The sequence below is a fragment of the Hemitrygon akajei genome, chromosome 11 (assembly GCF_048418815.1).
Source record: "Hemitrygon akajei chromosome 11, sHemAka1.3, whole genome shotgun sequence".
Classification (NCBI taxonomy): Eukaryota; Metazoa; Chordata; class Chondrichthyes; order Myliobatiformes; family Dasyatidae; genus Hemitrygon; species Hemitrygon akajei.
Genome location: NC_133134.1, coordinates 44,383,791 through 44,398,801, shown reverse-complemented (window position 1 = coordinate 44,398,801; position 15,011 = coordinate 44,383,791). Strand labels below are relative to the sequence as shown.

At 40.5% G+C, this 15,011-nt stretch overlaps 1 protein-coding gene across 4 annotated transcripts in view; it reads right to left on the bottom strand.

Annotated features, from left to right (window-relative positions):
• The window catches only part of LOC140735557 (kinesin-like protein KIF19), a 173,386-nt gene that overhangs the window by 76,595 nt on the left and 81,780 nt on the right, over window positions 1–15,011 (bottom strand). For all 4 annotated transcript variants that reach the window (XM_073060742.1, XM_073060743.1, XM_073060744.1 and 1 more), the window contains one exon: window positions 11,690–11,864. In XM_073060742.1, the coding sequence (XP_072916843.1) occupies window positions 11,690–11,864 (175 nt within the window). The remainder of the gene's footprint in view (window positions 1–11,689; window positions 11,865–15,011) is intronic.

The following is a 15,011-nucleotide window of genomic DNA, read 5'->3' as shown; positions in this document are numbered from 1 at the left end:
ATCCCAACTCCAGTACTCAGTAGTAACATCCCAACTCCTGTACTCAATAATAACATCCCAACTCCTGTACTCAGTAATAACATCCCAACTCCGGTACTCAATAATAACATCCCAACTCCTGTACTCAGTAATAACATCCCAACTCCGGTACTCAATAATAACATCCCAACTCCTGTACTCAGTAATAACATCCCAACTCCGGTACTCAGTAATAACATCCCAACTCCTGTACTCAGTAATAACATCCCAACTCCTGTACTCAATAATAACATCCCAACTCCTGTACTCAGTAATAACATCCCAACTCCTGTACTCAATAATAACATCCCAACTCCGGTACTCAGTAATAACATCCCAACTCCGGTACTCAGTAATAACATCCCAACTCCTGTACTCAATAATAACATCCCAACTCCGGTACTCAGTAATAACATCCCAACTCCTGTACTCAGTAATAACATCCCAACTCTGGTACTCAGTAATAACATCCCAACTCTGGTACTCAGTAATAACATCCCAACTCCTGTACTCAGTAATAACATCCCAACTCTGGTACTCAGTAATAACATCCCAACTCCTGTACTCAATAATAACATCCCAACTCCGGTACTCAGTAATAACATCCCAACTCTGGTACTCAGTAATAACATCCCAACTCCGGTACTCAGTAATAACATCCCAACTCCTGTACTCAGTAATAACATCCCAACTCCGGTACTCAGTAATAACATCCCAACTCCTGTACTCAATAATAACATCCCAACTCCTGTACTCAGTAATAACATCCCAACTCCGGTACTCAGTAATAACATCCCAACTCCTGTACTCAGTAATAACATCCCAACTCCTGTACTCAATAATAACATCCCAACTCCTGTACTCAGTAATAACATCCCAACTCCGGTACTCAGTAATAACATCCCAACTCCTGTACTCAGTACATGTACATTAATCCTTGATAGGGAAGGACATGATGAGTAGAGTGTAGTAGTTGGGAAGCTAGCATTATCGAGAACCTGGGGTAGTATAGAGAATAAGCACAGAGAGGTAAAGCATTAAGTATTGCTTTCATCTCTGGTTGCCAGAAAGGACTTAAACGTCCAACAGAGAGTGAAAAGATGAGGGACTAAGTCACAGGGAAAGCCTAGGGAAGTTGGGATTGTTGTCCCTGGAACAATGAAAGTTGAGAGAAGGTTCAATAGATGTGTACAAAAAATAAATAAGATTTGGAGAAGTTTGTGATTGCTCAAGGACTGGACAATTAAATATTTACAGATTAAGTATTTTTGACACAAGACACAAAGAGGAGATGAGGAAAAGCACTTGCTCAGAGAGCAGTCGTGATTTGGCTGCCCACATGAACCATCTGAATTTTCATTCTATTCCAATACTAACGTGATCATTACAGAGCACGTTTTCCAACTGGATCGCTCCGTGAAGGGAACCCCTGCAGAGACATGGTTCCTATGTTTGTGCTCATTCAGCATCATCGCTTGCACAGAAACAGCTAAGTCGGCATGCCAAACATTTTTAATGTGTCTGTACTGCTCGAGTTATTGCCAAGCCATATTCCCAGACGTCAGCTGTGCTTGGAGTGAGTTTGCATCTCTTCATCAATTAATATGAGTTCCATGTCAAACAGCACTGGTTAGTTTTTGCAGGGTGTCTGGGGATGACCTGCACCTAACATGCATTATGATCGACACCTCCCAATCGCTCAAGCCTTTGCATGAGGTGTACGCACAAAAATCACATCTGAACAGCACCGGCACTGTGTGTACACGACCAGTTTAGCACATACTTTTGTGCACAGGTTAATTTTTAAGCCATGCAGCCTAGTTTAAAAAAAAGTCAAGTACATTTTTAAAACTACTTTCCAGTCGCCTCTATTCTGCATCAATATGGTTAATTATATCAGAACCAGGTTTATTTTCACTGAAATATGCCATGAAATGTGTTGTTTTGCAACAGCAGCACAATACAGCTCATAAGAAGTTACCTTAAGTTACAATACAAAGTATTTTAAAATAGTACAGAAAGAAAGCAAAATAGTAAGTAATGTTCACGCGTTCAGGAATCTGATAGCAGAGGAGAAGACGATATTCCTAAAGTGCTGAGTGTGTGTCTTCAAGCTCCTGTACTTCCTCCTTGATGGTAGCAAAGAGAAAAGAGCATGTCCTGGATGGTGAGGGTCCTTAATAATGGATGCTACCTTTTAGAGGACCACCTTTTAACGATTTCCTCAATGGTGGGGAAGTTTGTGTCTGTGATGGAGCTGGCTGGGTCTACAACCATCTGTACCTTTTTTTCTTCGATCCTGTGCACTGGAGCCTCCATACAGATTGCAGCCAGTCCAAACTTTTTTCATGGTTTGCTAAAGTCTTTGGTGATATACCATATCCCCTCAAACTCCTCATGCAGTTTAGCCTTCTTTGTAATTGCACGAATATGTTGGGCCCAGGATAGATTCTCTGAGATGCTGCTGTCCAGGAACTTCAAGCTGCCCACCCTTTCCACTGCTGACCCCTTGCTGAGGACTGGCATATGTTCTCCGGACCTCATCTTCCTGACGTCCACAATCACTTCCTTTATCTTGTTGACGATGAGCGCATTGTTATTGTGACAACACTCAATCAGTTGATCTATCTCACTACTGTAAATTTCATCGATATCATCTGAGATTCTGCAAACAGATGTGTCATTGGCAAATTTATAGATGGTGTTAGAGTTGTGCCCAGTCAAACAATCATGAATATTGAGAGAGTAGAGCGGTGGGCTAAGCGCACATCCTCGGGGTATGTTGGCGAGGAGGAGGTGTTATTTCCAATCTGTATGAACTGTGGTCTCCCCATAAGGAAGGCAAGGATCCAGTTTAGAGAGAGGTTCAGAGGGAGTTACAAAGGCGCAGAGTTTGAAGTTTGGATTAATATTGAGGGGATGATGGTGATGAACGTTGACCTGTTATCAATAAACTTCAACCTGATGTAGGCAGTTGTCCAGGTGGTCTAAGACCCAGAGGACAGTCAGTGAGATTGCAATTTGTGGGCAGTAGGCAATTTGCAGTGGGTCCAGGTCCTTGCACAGGCAGGAGATAATTCTAGCCATGACAATCCTTTCAAGGCACTTCATTACAGTAGATGTGGGTGCTACTGGGTGTTACATGATGAGGCAGTTCACTCAGCTCTTCTTGGCACCAGTACAATTGATGCCCTTTTGAAGCAGGTGGGAATCTTCAACTGCAGCAGTCGAAGATGCTCAACCTCTCAAATTCAGTTGCTATAGTTATCAAATTAGCACAGATTACAATGTTCAATGAATATTTAACACAATTGAAATTGCATTAGGTCAATGCTTGTCAGTGATAGCAGCTGTCAGGGTCCTGTGTCAATATAGATTTTCTATATCTAAATTATTCTATGATGCATTTGATCACCTTATTATCATTGTTACTTCCATTATATAAAATATATATAAAACAATATTTTACACAGCAATAAAAAAGACAAGCTACTCTCTTTCTGAAATGTCATCAAGTATATTATATGGAAGACCACAATGACAATTTAATTCTGCAATAAAATAGGAATCAATGGGAGCATTCAAAGGACACAGTCCTGTCAACGCCAAACATAATGACTATGATGTATCCATACACGTCTGCATTTGCCTCCCCTGTAGGGCATAGATTTCATATCCTGGAGGCCACATACGATTGTAGTGAGGAATGATATAAAGCAACAAAGATGACAACTCCGATACGAGTAATAGTTAATAAAGCTTTAATGGGCCCTCCTGTCAGGTTCAGCATTTATAGTCTAGAGGAGACCTGTATGGCTTGTCAGACCTGTGTGGCAATATTCTCAGTATCCTGCAGGAAAATATTCTGCAATCTGCAAAGGCTGCTGATGTGCTGTTGTATTTTGTAACTCCAAAAACCTGAAACTAATCAAAATAAAAACAAGGGAGTCCAGATCGTGTATGTATAATAGTTTCATTTTTTCATTTTTACTTTTAAGTGAGGAGCACGTGTATGACGTGGAAGTATCATGACATATGCAATTCACATATTTTTACATATAATCCATAATTCATTATTTAATCAAACAAAGAACACTTACTCAAACAATATATTTACAATATTACTCAAATATCATTGAAATACTAAATACACAACACTCCTCTCTGCATAGCTATAAACCCATAACTCCAACTCAATAATGAATGCATCTCAACTTGATATATGTGTGTGTGTATATATACATAGAGAGAGAGAGAGGCAACTACTATAAAGACATCCACAGCATAGTAAATTTTAAGTTGTTCCATTCTGGCCTAAAGATTTAATTGCTGTGGAAGCTTTCTTACTCTTGTGTGATAACTTCTTTCCTGATGAGGGGGATCTGCGAAACAATCTCAGGTTCTGGGGACTCCTCCGTGGTGGTTGTAGGAGTTGAGTCTGGGACTGCAGGAAGTGGTTCCGACAGCTCTGGCCACCTTTCTCCTGGGCATGTTGGCAAGCCTCACTGGATGACGTGGATCACAATGTGTGAGTATGGTGTCTGGTGTCAGCATTTCCTTTACTTTTTAAAAGCCACCTCACACCGCTTTGTGCATTGCCATTTCTTCCTGATCTGTAGTAATGAGTTGAAGGGGTGGAGCACAGTGGCCAGTTTTGGAAGGAACCTGTCATTGAATTGACAAATCCTAAAAAGGACCACAACTGTGATACATCCTTTTTCTAAATGCAATCTTGAGATTTTGGAGATGTTCCTTGTCATCCTTACCGGTGACAATGATGTCATCCCGGCTGCACTGAGTGCTTGGACAGCCTTGCAGCACCTGGCCCATGGCTTTCTGCCAGAGTGCAGGTGCAGATGCTACTCCAAAAATAAACCTATTATAGTATAGTATAAAGCCCTTTGGGAGTGTTTATGGTGAAAACACTTTGGACTCCTCTTCCATCTCCATCTGTAAGTAGGACTCAGCTAAATCCACTTTTCAGAAGTGTTTTCCTCCAAAAAGATTTGCAAAGATATCCTCTAACTTGGGCAGAGGGTATTGATCTACTTCCTGTACTGGGTTGATGGTGACCTTAAAATCACCACAGATCCTGACAGACCTATTATTCTTGGCTACTGCAACCACTGGCATTGCCTAAGGGCTCCACTCAAGAATTCTTTCGGCCTCCATTGTGAGTGAGCTCATTGGTTACTTTATCATGGATGGTATAAGAGACCGGACGGGCTTTGTAAAACTTGGGTGTGGCATTTTCATTTAGCACTATTTTACCCTTGATATGTTTGAGTTTTCCAGTGCCGACCTTAATGATGCTGTGTCATCATCCAGTACCTTTCTTAATTCACTTGCAGTTGACCCTGTTGCAGGGGATTTTCCAGGCAAATGGTGGATTCATCTCCATTAAGTTGTAGTTGACTCAGCCAATCACACCCCGATGATGCTGACTCTCCTGTTTTTACCACATACGCCCAATGTGGCTAGTTGGTTGTTGTATTTCACTGTTACGAATGTTATTCCCACAGGAACTGTCTTTTCTCCAGTATAAATTCTTAGTTGGATGACTGCAGGCTTCAGTTCAGTATCGTTGAAATGCCATCAAAATAATTTTGTGGAATGACTGGAACAGTTGAGCCAGAGTTTGATTCTATTTTACTTACTTTGCCTTTCACTCCGGTATAAACCATATTGCTTGTCTATTGTTTGTTAAATGCAAGTATTGCATTTAAACCTGCATTGGTCTGCTATTTGTAAGCCCTTACCACAATAGTAACACAATTTGTTCGGCCAGGCTGGTTTCTGTTTAGACATTGCAATTTTGTTCACTCTCACTTTCATTCCTGACTGCAACTCAGTTGTGTTTCTGTCTGCTGTTTCCATTGATACAGTGATTTTAACTGCTCTTTTAAATGTAAATTGTGCTTCAGTTGGGAGCCATTTTTGAATGTTTTCTTGTAAGATTCAAAAGCCAAATGATCTCTTAGTGCATCATTAGGTCCATTATGAGGGGCGGCACAGTAGCGTATTGGTAGCACAGTGCTTTACAGTACAGGTAACCCAGGTTCAATTCCTACTGCTGTCTGTAAGGAGTTTGCATGTTCTTACCATGACCACATGGATTTCCTCCTGGTGCTCCAGTTTCCTCCCAAAGTCCAAGGATGTACTTGGTCATCCTTGGACTTTGGTCATTGTAAATTGTTCCATGATTAGACTAAGGGTCAAATAGGTGTGTTGCTGGATGAGGTGACTTGTAAGTCTGGAAGGGTCTGTTCCACATTGTATAAAATAATCTTATTAAAAAATGAACTAATTAGTATCACGCAGCCCTCACTGTTTATGAGCCCATGAATTTGTCTATTTGTTGCCTTTTTTAACTCAACAATGTTCTCTCTTTCCTTTCCAAAGATATACTGCTTTTTTTTTAAACTTGAACATCTCGGTGTGCTTTATTTTTCCCATCCTGATGAAGGGTCTCGGCACGAAATGTCAACTATTTACTCTTTTCCATAGATGCTGCCTGGCCTGCTAAGTTCCTCCAGCATTTTGTGTGTGTTACTTTATTTTTAACTCAAATGTCCCACTGCGCTTCAATAAGTAGGCAGTTGTCTCGGGTTCACTTTAAAAGATACATCGTCACTACTGTTATGTTTTCCAACTCCAAAACATAAAACTAATTGGAAGAAAAACAAGGGAGTTTGGAATATGAATCAAACTTCATTTTTACTTTTAAGCAAGGCATGTGTGTATGACGTGGTAGCATCGTGTCGTTATACAATTAATGTAATTTTACATATAACCTGTAATGAATTACTTAACCAAATAAAGAATGCTTATTCAAACAATGCATTTACAATATTATTCAAATATTATGGAAAAACTTTACAAAATAAACTAAGTCGCTCCTGTTAGATCCTGAAGAAACAATAAACTTTGGCGTCATTTGAGCTTATTCTTAGAATATGGCTGGATCACGTCACCAGCATGTTTTGACTTCATCTCTCTTCATGCCCTTGTTTATCTTTTTTAAATCATTTGAGCTAACCTTAACATTTTTTTTGTTAAAATGTTCCAAAATTTCAATTCATTATGTGTGAAGAAGTGTTCCCTGCCCTCAGCCCTCCATAGCAAATTTCTAATTGTATAGATAGATATAAGCATGGTTCAAAAGTCAAAGCTGTGCTTCTGAAACGAACATTGGAAAAGTGTAACTTTGACGGTGTTTCTTTACCTCCCAAAATCCCAATAAGCAAGCAGGTCTTCAATTTCTCAATGCAGGTACACTCCCCAACCCTCACGTATTATAGTGGCTCAAATCCAGCTATACAACTTTACATCAAAAACACCAAAATGCAGTCATTTGAAATAATTGTAAAAGTTACAACGTAATTGATGTGCATCAAAATTGGAATTCACCGCCTTCCTGTACACCAAGCATGTGCTACATACAGCATCCTGCTGCTACATGCAGTACTCTGAAAGGATACTAAGTTTGTACCGCCCCCAATACTGCAGGATTGTGGCCTTGGCTAGAAATCATGGTTGGTCCTGGTTGTACATGTAAATCAATCCTTATTTAATATGACAGGAAATGTCTCTGTGCTTGGGTCAATCAAAAGGAACCACATCTTTAAAAGGGTAATCTGGATAAAAGGTTAAAGCTGAAGATAAGGACAAAGCTGGCAAAACGACTGGTTCAAAGTTTATAAACTGTAAACCTTTGAGACTTTATAAATGAGAGCCCTCCTGCACCACCACAAACTAGGAAAAGTTCGCCTGATGTCACTAGCGACAAGTTTTATCTCATGCCCATAGATATTTTGCATTACAATCAGAACATTCCTTAACAAAAATCTGATGGTTTGCTTCATAATAATTGATTCTTCCAAGTCAATTCAAAGAATGCAAGGAGCATCACACATATCCATTACCTCAATTCGCTGTGAAATTCTATATTGCAAATACTAAAATATACTTCCAACACACACCTACGTGAAATCAAAACATTATTAAATTCCTTTGTTGGTTAATTTGAAGATTAATCTTCAAAAGGATTTCATTCATTTTGTGCATTATTTTACAAACTTTTGTATATCATTTTATGAAAAAAGCTAATTTTTGAGCTTTTTTAATTAAATGGCTTGGGTTTGCATATTCGGGGGGGTGATTGATAAGTTCGTGGTCTAAGGTAGAAGGAGATGAGTTATACAGCTCTCGTTACGTGCACATGCAGGTCAACTCTTTGAGTGATTATGCAGAAAGTTTGAAGTTAATAACTCATCTCCTTCTACCTTTGACCACGAACTTATCAATCACCCCAATGAGTTGTTAACTTCAAATTTTCTGTACTATCACTTAAAGAAAGTTGACCAGCATGTGCATGTAACGAGAGCTGTATTACTCATCTCCTTCTACCTTAGGCTACAAACTTATCAATCACCCCTGCTGTGCACACATTCTGGAGGTCCAAGGTCCATATGCTTCACGATCACTGGACTATGTGTGTAAGTATAGGAAGGGACTATGTTGAAAAATAAATGTGCTAGATTTTCTAAAATTGACTCCTTCTACCTTAGGTCACAAGCTTATCAATCACCCCTCGTAGTTTGCCTATTTAGAAAAGTACTTTAAGGTATTTTGTAGTTATGATCATCCCTGAGCACATGGTTGGTGTTACTGTGAGGTTCTTGGTATAAGGTTAGAGCAGGTGAGAGGATAGTGTTAAGGGGCTGAGGAAGAGGTGCAGCAACAAGGGATTTAGTGGGGAGATTCAGGGTGTATTAGGAAGATGCTGAAGATTATGTCCACAGGGAAGAGCAAGATCAGTGGCAGGAAGCAAGTCTATTGCTACAACTGCAAATAGTAAGATTTAACTTTAAAATGCAAGAAACTTAAGAGGATGGCCTCCTACTAATAATTATAGACAAAATAACTTGTTTCTGGCCCTCATGTGAAACTTCAGTCAAACAACGCAAATGATTTTGAACTCTTTATCGGGTAGAAATTCACCCTGCACAGTACGACTGTACAAGTAACATTGACCACATCATGTGTAATATGACCTGGCCATATCACCCCATTAGATAATCACCAAACTGAATGCAAGCAAGATTACAGGAAACCAATGGTATAACGTGGACTAGAAAAAACATTTTAAATATTTTTTATAGTTTTTTGAAGGTAATGGACATAGTGGAACTGATGTTGATTTACAGGTGAAACATTATTTACTACAAAATACAGATTCAATGTTAGAACTGAAATAATCAGGGAAGCAACATCCAAGATATTTGAATAATGGCAGAAACAGTTCTCTTAAAAGACTGTGTAATCATAATCAGCATATACTGTGGGTTGAGGTTTCTACTGCTGTGACTTCAACTGCCTTCCTGCCAAATTGGCTGCCCACGCAGCTCATCGAATACTTCCACTGCAGTGGGAATAATACACTTTCAATTCATCTTCCGTATTGACAGCAAAATTATCCCAATCAGCAGGCAACAGCTTTCTGTGGGTTTGAAACACAGCTGAGCTTTTGACTGAAAGTTAGTCATCGTCACAGATTGTTCTCACAGCCCTAGTGTCATTCAGACATAACATGAAACTCAAAAGAATAAAAGCCCCATCACAGACTTTGTGTGAAGATGCATGGTTTAGGCGAGTTCTAAAGCTGTTTAATGGTGATAAGCTAGAGTACAGGACTCAATGCAGCAATCACAGCAGACGACGTAAAAGATTCAAACACTCAGCACCTGACACTTTGTGTGCCTAAGAAAGAAGAGGCAGAGAAGGCAGCAGCTACAAGTGCCTTTTCTTTCAAGGTTATCCCATAATTTTTGTTGTTAAAAGGCTGCAGAAATAAAAGGTGGAGGCAGTATTTGTTAATCAGACGTTTAAAAAATATTGAGAGATGATAGATAAATGGGGTTAATTATTAATTAGCAAAGATCTTAGTGATTATTTATTGAGTTACAGCATGGAATAAGCTCTTCAATTTAACCCTAGCCCCATCATGAGACAATTTATGATGATCAATTAGCCTACGAACCGGTACATCTTTAAACTGTGGGATCTTAGTGACTAGTGCACAAGCTCCTACAACTAAATAGCCTGATGATATTTGACATTATACGTTCCAGTGAACTTCCCAACCAGTGGAAAAAGCTGCCATAACATAGGATAATTTAACTTGTAATTGCACATACATAGGGGCATTAATCATATGAGATAAATAAACACATTATTTGTTAAATTCTTCTCAGGCATCCAGCTGGGTACAGATATCAATTTTAACATGTTTCGCTGACAAACTCTGCCATCTTCATCAGGGATAATGCCTGGGCATGTCTAGTCCGGTGGTATTCAGACCCCTGTAGTCTGTCCTTCCTGATTGGCTAGTCCTCATCCAATCAGATTTCTACTGTCCCACCCTGTATACAAACGAATTCCAGTTCTTACTTAGAGTGAGACTCTCAACTTTGTTAAAATTCTTTTCCTCTGGTTTTATTGCAATGGCTTCGTTCACCAGGAGGTCCAATAGTTCCACGACCATCTGAACAGTATACATCCAAACATTCAACATAAATCAATATGGAGAAGAATGACTGCCTCCCGTTCCTGGATATTCTAATACGACGGAAACCAGATGGTAACCACAGACATGGCATCTATCAGAAAACCCACTCACATGGACTTACACCTCAACAATAACAGCCACCATCACGCCTCCCAGTGTAGAGTAGTTCTTTCTACTTTGATTAACTGTGAGAAAACTATTTCAGACCCGGGCAGTCTCCACAAGGAAATAAGATGATTATGCACAACATTCCTGCAGAATGGCTACAAGGTGAAGAAAATCAATCTGACCGTCAAAAGGACCAACAGAAAAACCAGGAAACCCAACAACGAGGAGAAACCCATCGCTACTGCCTGTCTTCCTATACATATATCCATGGTTTTTGGATTGATCGACAGCATCCTGATCAAATAATGGATTAATACCATCCACAAGCCTGTCAGGAAGCTCAAAGCTCAGCTTACGCAGGTCAAAGATGACCTGGGACTCAGGATGGCTGGTGTTTGCAGGACTCCCTGTAAATATGGAGGAGCAGATGGGACGCACGGTTGAGACACGCATCAAGGAGCACAGGAGATGAATCCATTTGGGTTACCCAGAGAAATTGGTGGCAGCAGAACATTTCATTTGCAATGGCTACTGGATTGACTTCGATGGCACAAAACTACTATACTGTGCCAATGGCTTTTGGGACCACCTGGTGAAGGAGGCCATTCAAATAAAACTAGAGGAAAAGAATTTTGACAAAGTTGAAGGTCTCACTCTAAGCAGGAACTGAAAGTCAATTGTAAACAAGGTGGGAGAGCAGAAGCCCGATGGATGAAGACTAACCAATCAGGAAGGATGGATGATGGGATCTGAATACCACTGGACTAGCCACACTCAGGCATCAGTCCTGATGAAGATGGCAGAGTTCGTCATCAAAACGTCAGTTAAAATCGATGCATGTACCCAGCTGGACTCCTGAAAAGTGTTTATTCATCATCTACATGGGGAAAACACCAGATCCTTTTTCACATTATTTGTTAACATGCTGCAAAATCCAAACCACTGGCACAGTTTGAGGCTTGACGACATGGTTAAGATGTCAGTTGAACTCACTCAGCTATAGTTAGCAGATGTCTGGAGGTGTCAATGTGAAGCTCCATGTTGGTATTTTCAAGCTCCATGAGGTTGTGACGGATCTCCATTTGTTGCCTAAAAGCAACCACCAGTTGATCCCTTAGTCTGGCCATTTCGCCTCGCTTGTATTCCACTGAATGCTGCTGGACTTCAGCTGAAAGCACATCACAAATTGACTTCATAAGCAAAAACTATTTCCCCTTTTGCAGTTTATCAAGTTCTGCTCTTTTTATTCCATTAAAGATTTCTTCTTCAGTTGTTTTCATCTCCATTATGTTTTTAGTTGTGGGAATTATTGAGTTACATGAAAATCCCCCAGATTTAAACAATTCCAGTGATCCTGTTTAAATCATGACCTCCAGTACAACCTCTGTGAAATTTGTACATTCTCCATGTGACCCCATGGTGCTCTGGTTTCCTCCTGTTGGCTGGTAGGCTCATTGGAAATGGGTGGGACAGAGTTGCACATACCAGAATTTCATTAAATAACAGAGTACCATCAATCTCAGGTTTCAATCGTCATAGAGCACTGCAGCACAAAAACAGGCCTTTCAGCCCATCTAGTGCTGAGCAGCAGTCAATTCTCAGCCAATGAATGATTTCTGAAGTGAAAATGAGTCCCATGAAGGAAAATGTTCCACTTTAATGTCAGGCCATACGGTCTGAATCTAGACAGGTGAACAAGGCATTATAATTTGGAATGCCCAGCCTGGAAACAGTAGAACCAAATGCAATTTTAACTTCCAAAAGGAAATTTCCAAAAGTTCACCAGATTGATTCCTGGGATGGCAGGACTTTCATATGAAGAAAGACTGGATCGACTAGGCTTATACTCACTGGAATTTAGAAGATTGAGGGGGGATCTTATTGAAACGTATAAAATTCTAAAGGGATTGAACAGGCTAGATGCAGGAAGATTGTTTCCGATGTTGGGGAAGTCCAGAACGAGGGGTCACAGTTTAAGGATAAAGGGGAAGCCTTTTAGGACCGAGATGAGGAAAAACTTCTTCACACAGAGAGTGGTGAATCTGTGGAATTCTCTGCCACAGGAAACAGTTGAGGCTGGTTCATTGGCTATATTTAAGAGGAAGTTAGATATGGCCCTTGTGGCTAAAGGGATCGGGGGTATGGAGAGAAAGCAGGTACAGGGTTCTGAGTTGGATGATCAGCCATGATCATTCTGAATGGCAGTGCAGGCTCAAAGGGCTGAATGGCCTACTCCTGCACCTATTTTCTATGTTTCTATTTGGAAAATCCATAATCAGTAGGCCATTGCTGGGACATGGAGGAAGAGTAGGAGAGTGTGATCATGCCAGAGTGAATGATTGCAGGTGGACACTGGTATCAACCAAATATCCTCAGGCAGAATAACCTGATTCACGGCTCATGAGCAAACTTGCATTACTGTTTCTCTCAGCAGCAAGGAGAACAGCTTTCCAGATTTTATCTTCCAAAGGATTTCTGAACAGAATAAAATGAGGCTTCTCAGTATTGAGAAACAAAGCAATTTTCCACAAATGTGACCTGAGTGTATGGTGAGCATTCTCTGGTTTCCTATAAGGTTCAGATGTTATTCAGAATATTCCATCCCTACAGTTCATCACAGAAAACTACCAGTAGCTTCTGCACAGACCCCCATTGAGTTAGATTGCCAGTTTAGGGTTGGCTTGTTAAGAGGTGCATCCTTTTCTAATCTGTTCTCACAACTGAGAGTAGGGCTGAAAGACTTGGACTTATTCCATGCCCAGAGGAGCAGAAAGTGGCCATTTGGCCCATCGAGTCTGCTCCGCCATTTCATCATGGCTGATCCAATTTTCCTTTCAGCTCCAGTCTTCTACCTTCTTCTGATCTCTCCTCATGCCCTGAGCAATTGAGAATCTACCAAACTCTGCCTTAAATATACATAAAGACTTGGCCTCCACAGCTGCCTGTGGCAAAGAATTCCACAGATTCACCACTCTCTGGCTAAAGAAATTCCTCCTCACCTCAGTTCCAAAAGATGCCCCTCTATTCTGAGGCTGTGTCCTCTGGTCTGAGACCCTATCACCACATGAAACATCCTCCCCACATCCACTCTATCAAGGCCTTTCACTGTTCAATAGGTTTTGAAGAGGTCACCCGTCATTCTTCTGAATTCTAGTGAATACAGCTCCAGAGGCATCAGACGCTCTTCACGTGACAAGCCATTCAATCCTGAAATAATTTTCATGAACCACCTTTGAATCCTCTCCAGTTTTAACACATCTTTTCAAAGACAAGGGGCCCAAACCTGCCAACAATACCCCAAGTGAGGCCTCACTAGTACCTTATAAAGTCTCAACATTACATCCTTGTTTTTATATTCTAGTCCTCTTAAAATGAATGATAACTTCGCATTTGCCTTCCTCGCCACAGACTCAACCTGCAAATTAACCTTTAGGGAATCCTGCACAAGGACTCCCAAGTCCCTTTGCACCTCAGTTTATTGTATTTTCTCTCCATTTAGAAAATAGTCAACCCTTTCATTTCTTCTACCAAAGTGCATGACCATACACTTCACAACACTATATTTCACCTGCCATTTCTTTACCCATTCTCCTAATCCTTCTGTAGCCTCTCTACTTCCCTCTCCTCCACCTAATTTCATATTGGCTGATAACTGCTACAAAGCCATCAATTCCATCATCCAAATCATTGACATATAATGTAAAAATAGTTGGTCCTAACACAGACCACAGTGGACCACCTCTAGTCACTGGCAGCCAGCCAGAAAAGGCTCCCTTTATTCCCACTCTTTGCCTCCTGCCAATCAGTGAATGCTCTATCCATGCTAGAATCTTTCCTGCAATTACATAGACTAATAGCTTGTTAAGCAGCCTCACGTGTGGCATCTTGTCAAAGGCCTTCTGAAAATCCAAGTATACATCATCAACCAATTCTCCTTTGTCTATCCTTCTTGTTATTTCTTCAAAGAATTCCAACAGATCTGTCAGACAAGATTTTCCCTTGAGGAAACTATGCTGACTAAGGTCAATTTTATCATGTGCCTCCAAGTACCCTGAGACCTCATCCTTAATTATCGATTCCAACATCATCCCTACCACTGAGGTTAGACTAACTAGCCATAGTTTCCTTTCTTCTGCCTCTCTCCCTTCTTGAAGAGTGGAGTGACAGTTGCAATTTTCCAGTCCCCCAGAACCATTCCAGAATTTAACAATTCTTGAAAGACCATTACTAATACCTCCACGATCTCTTCAGCCACCTCTTTCAGACTCTTGGATGTATATTGTAGGTGCAGGTGACTTATCTACCTTCAGACCTT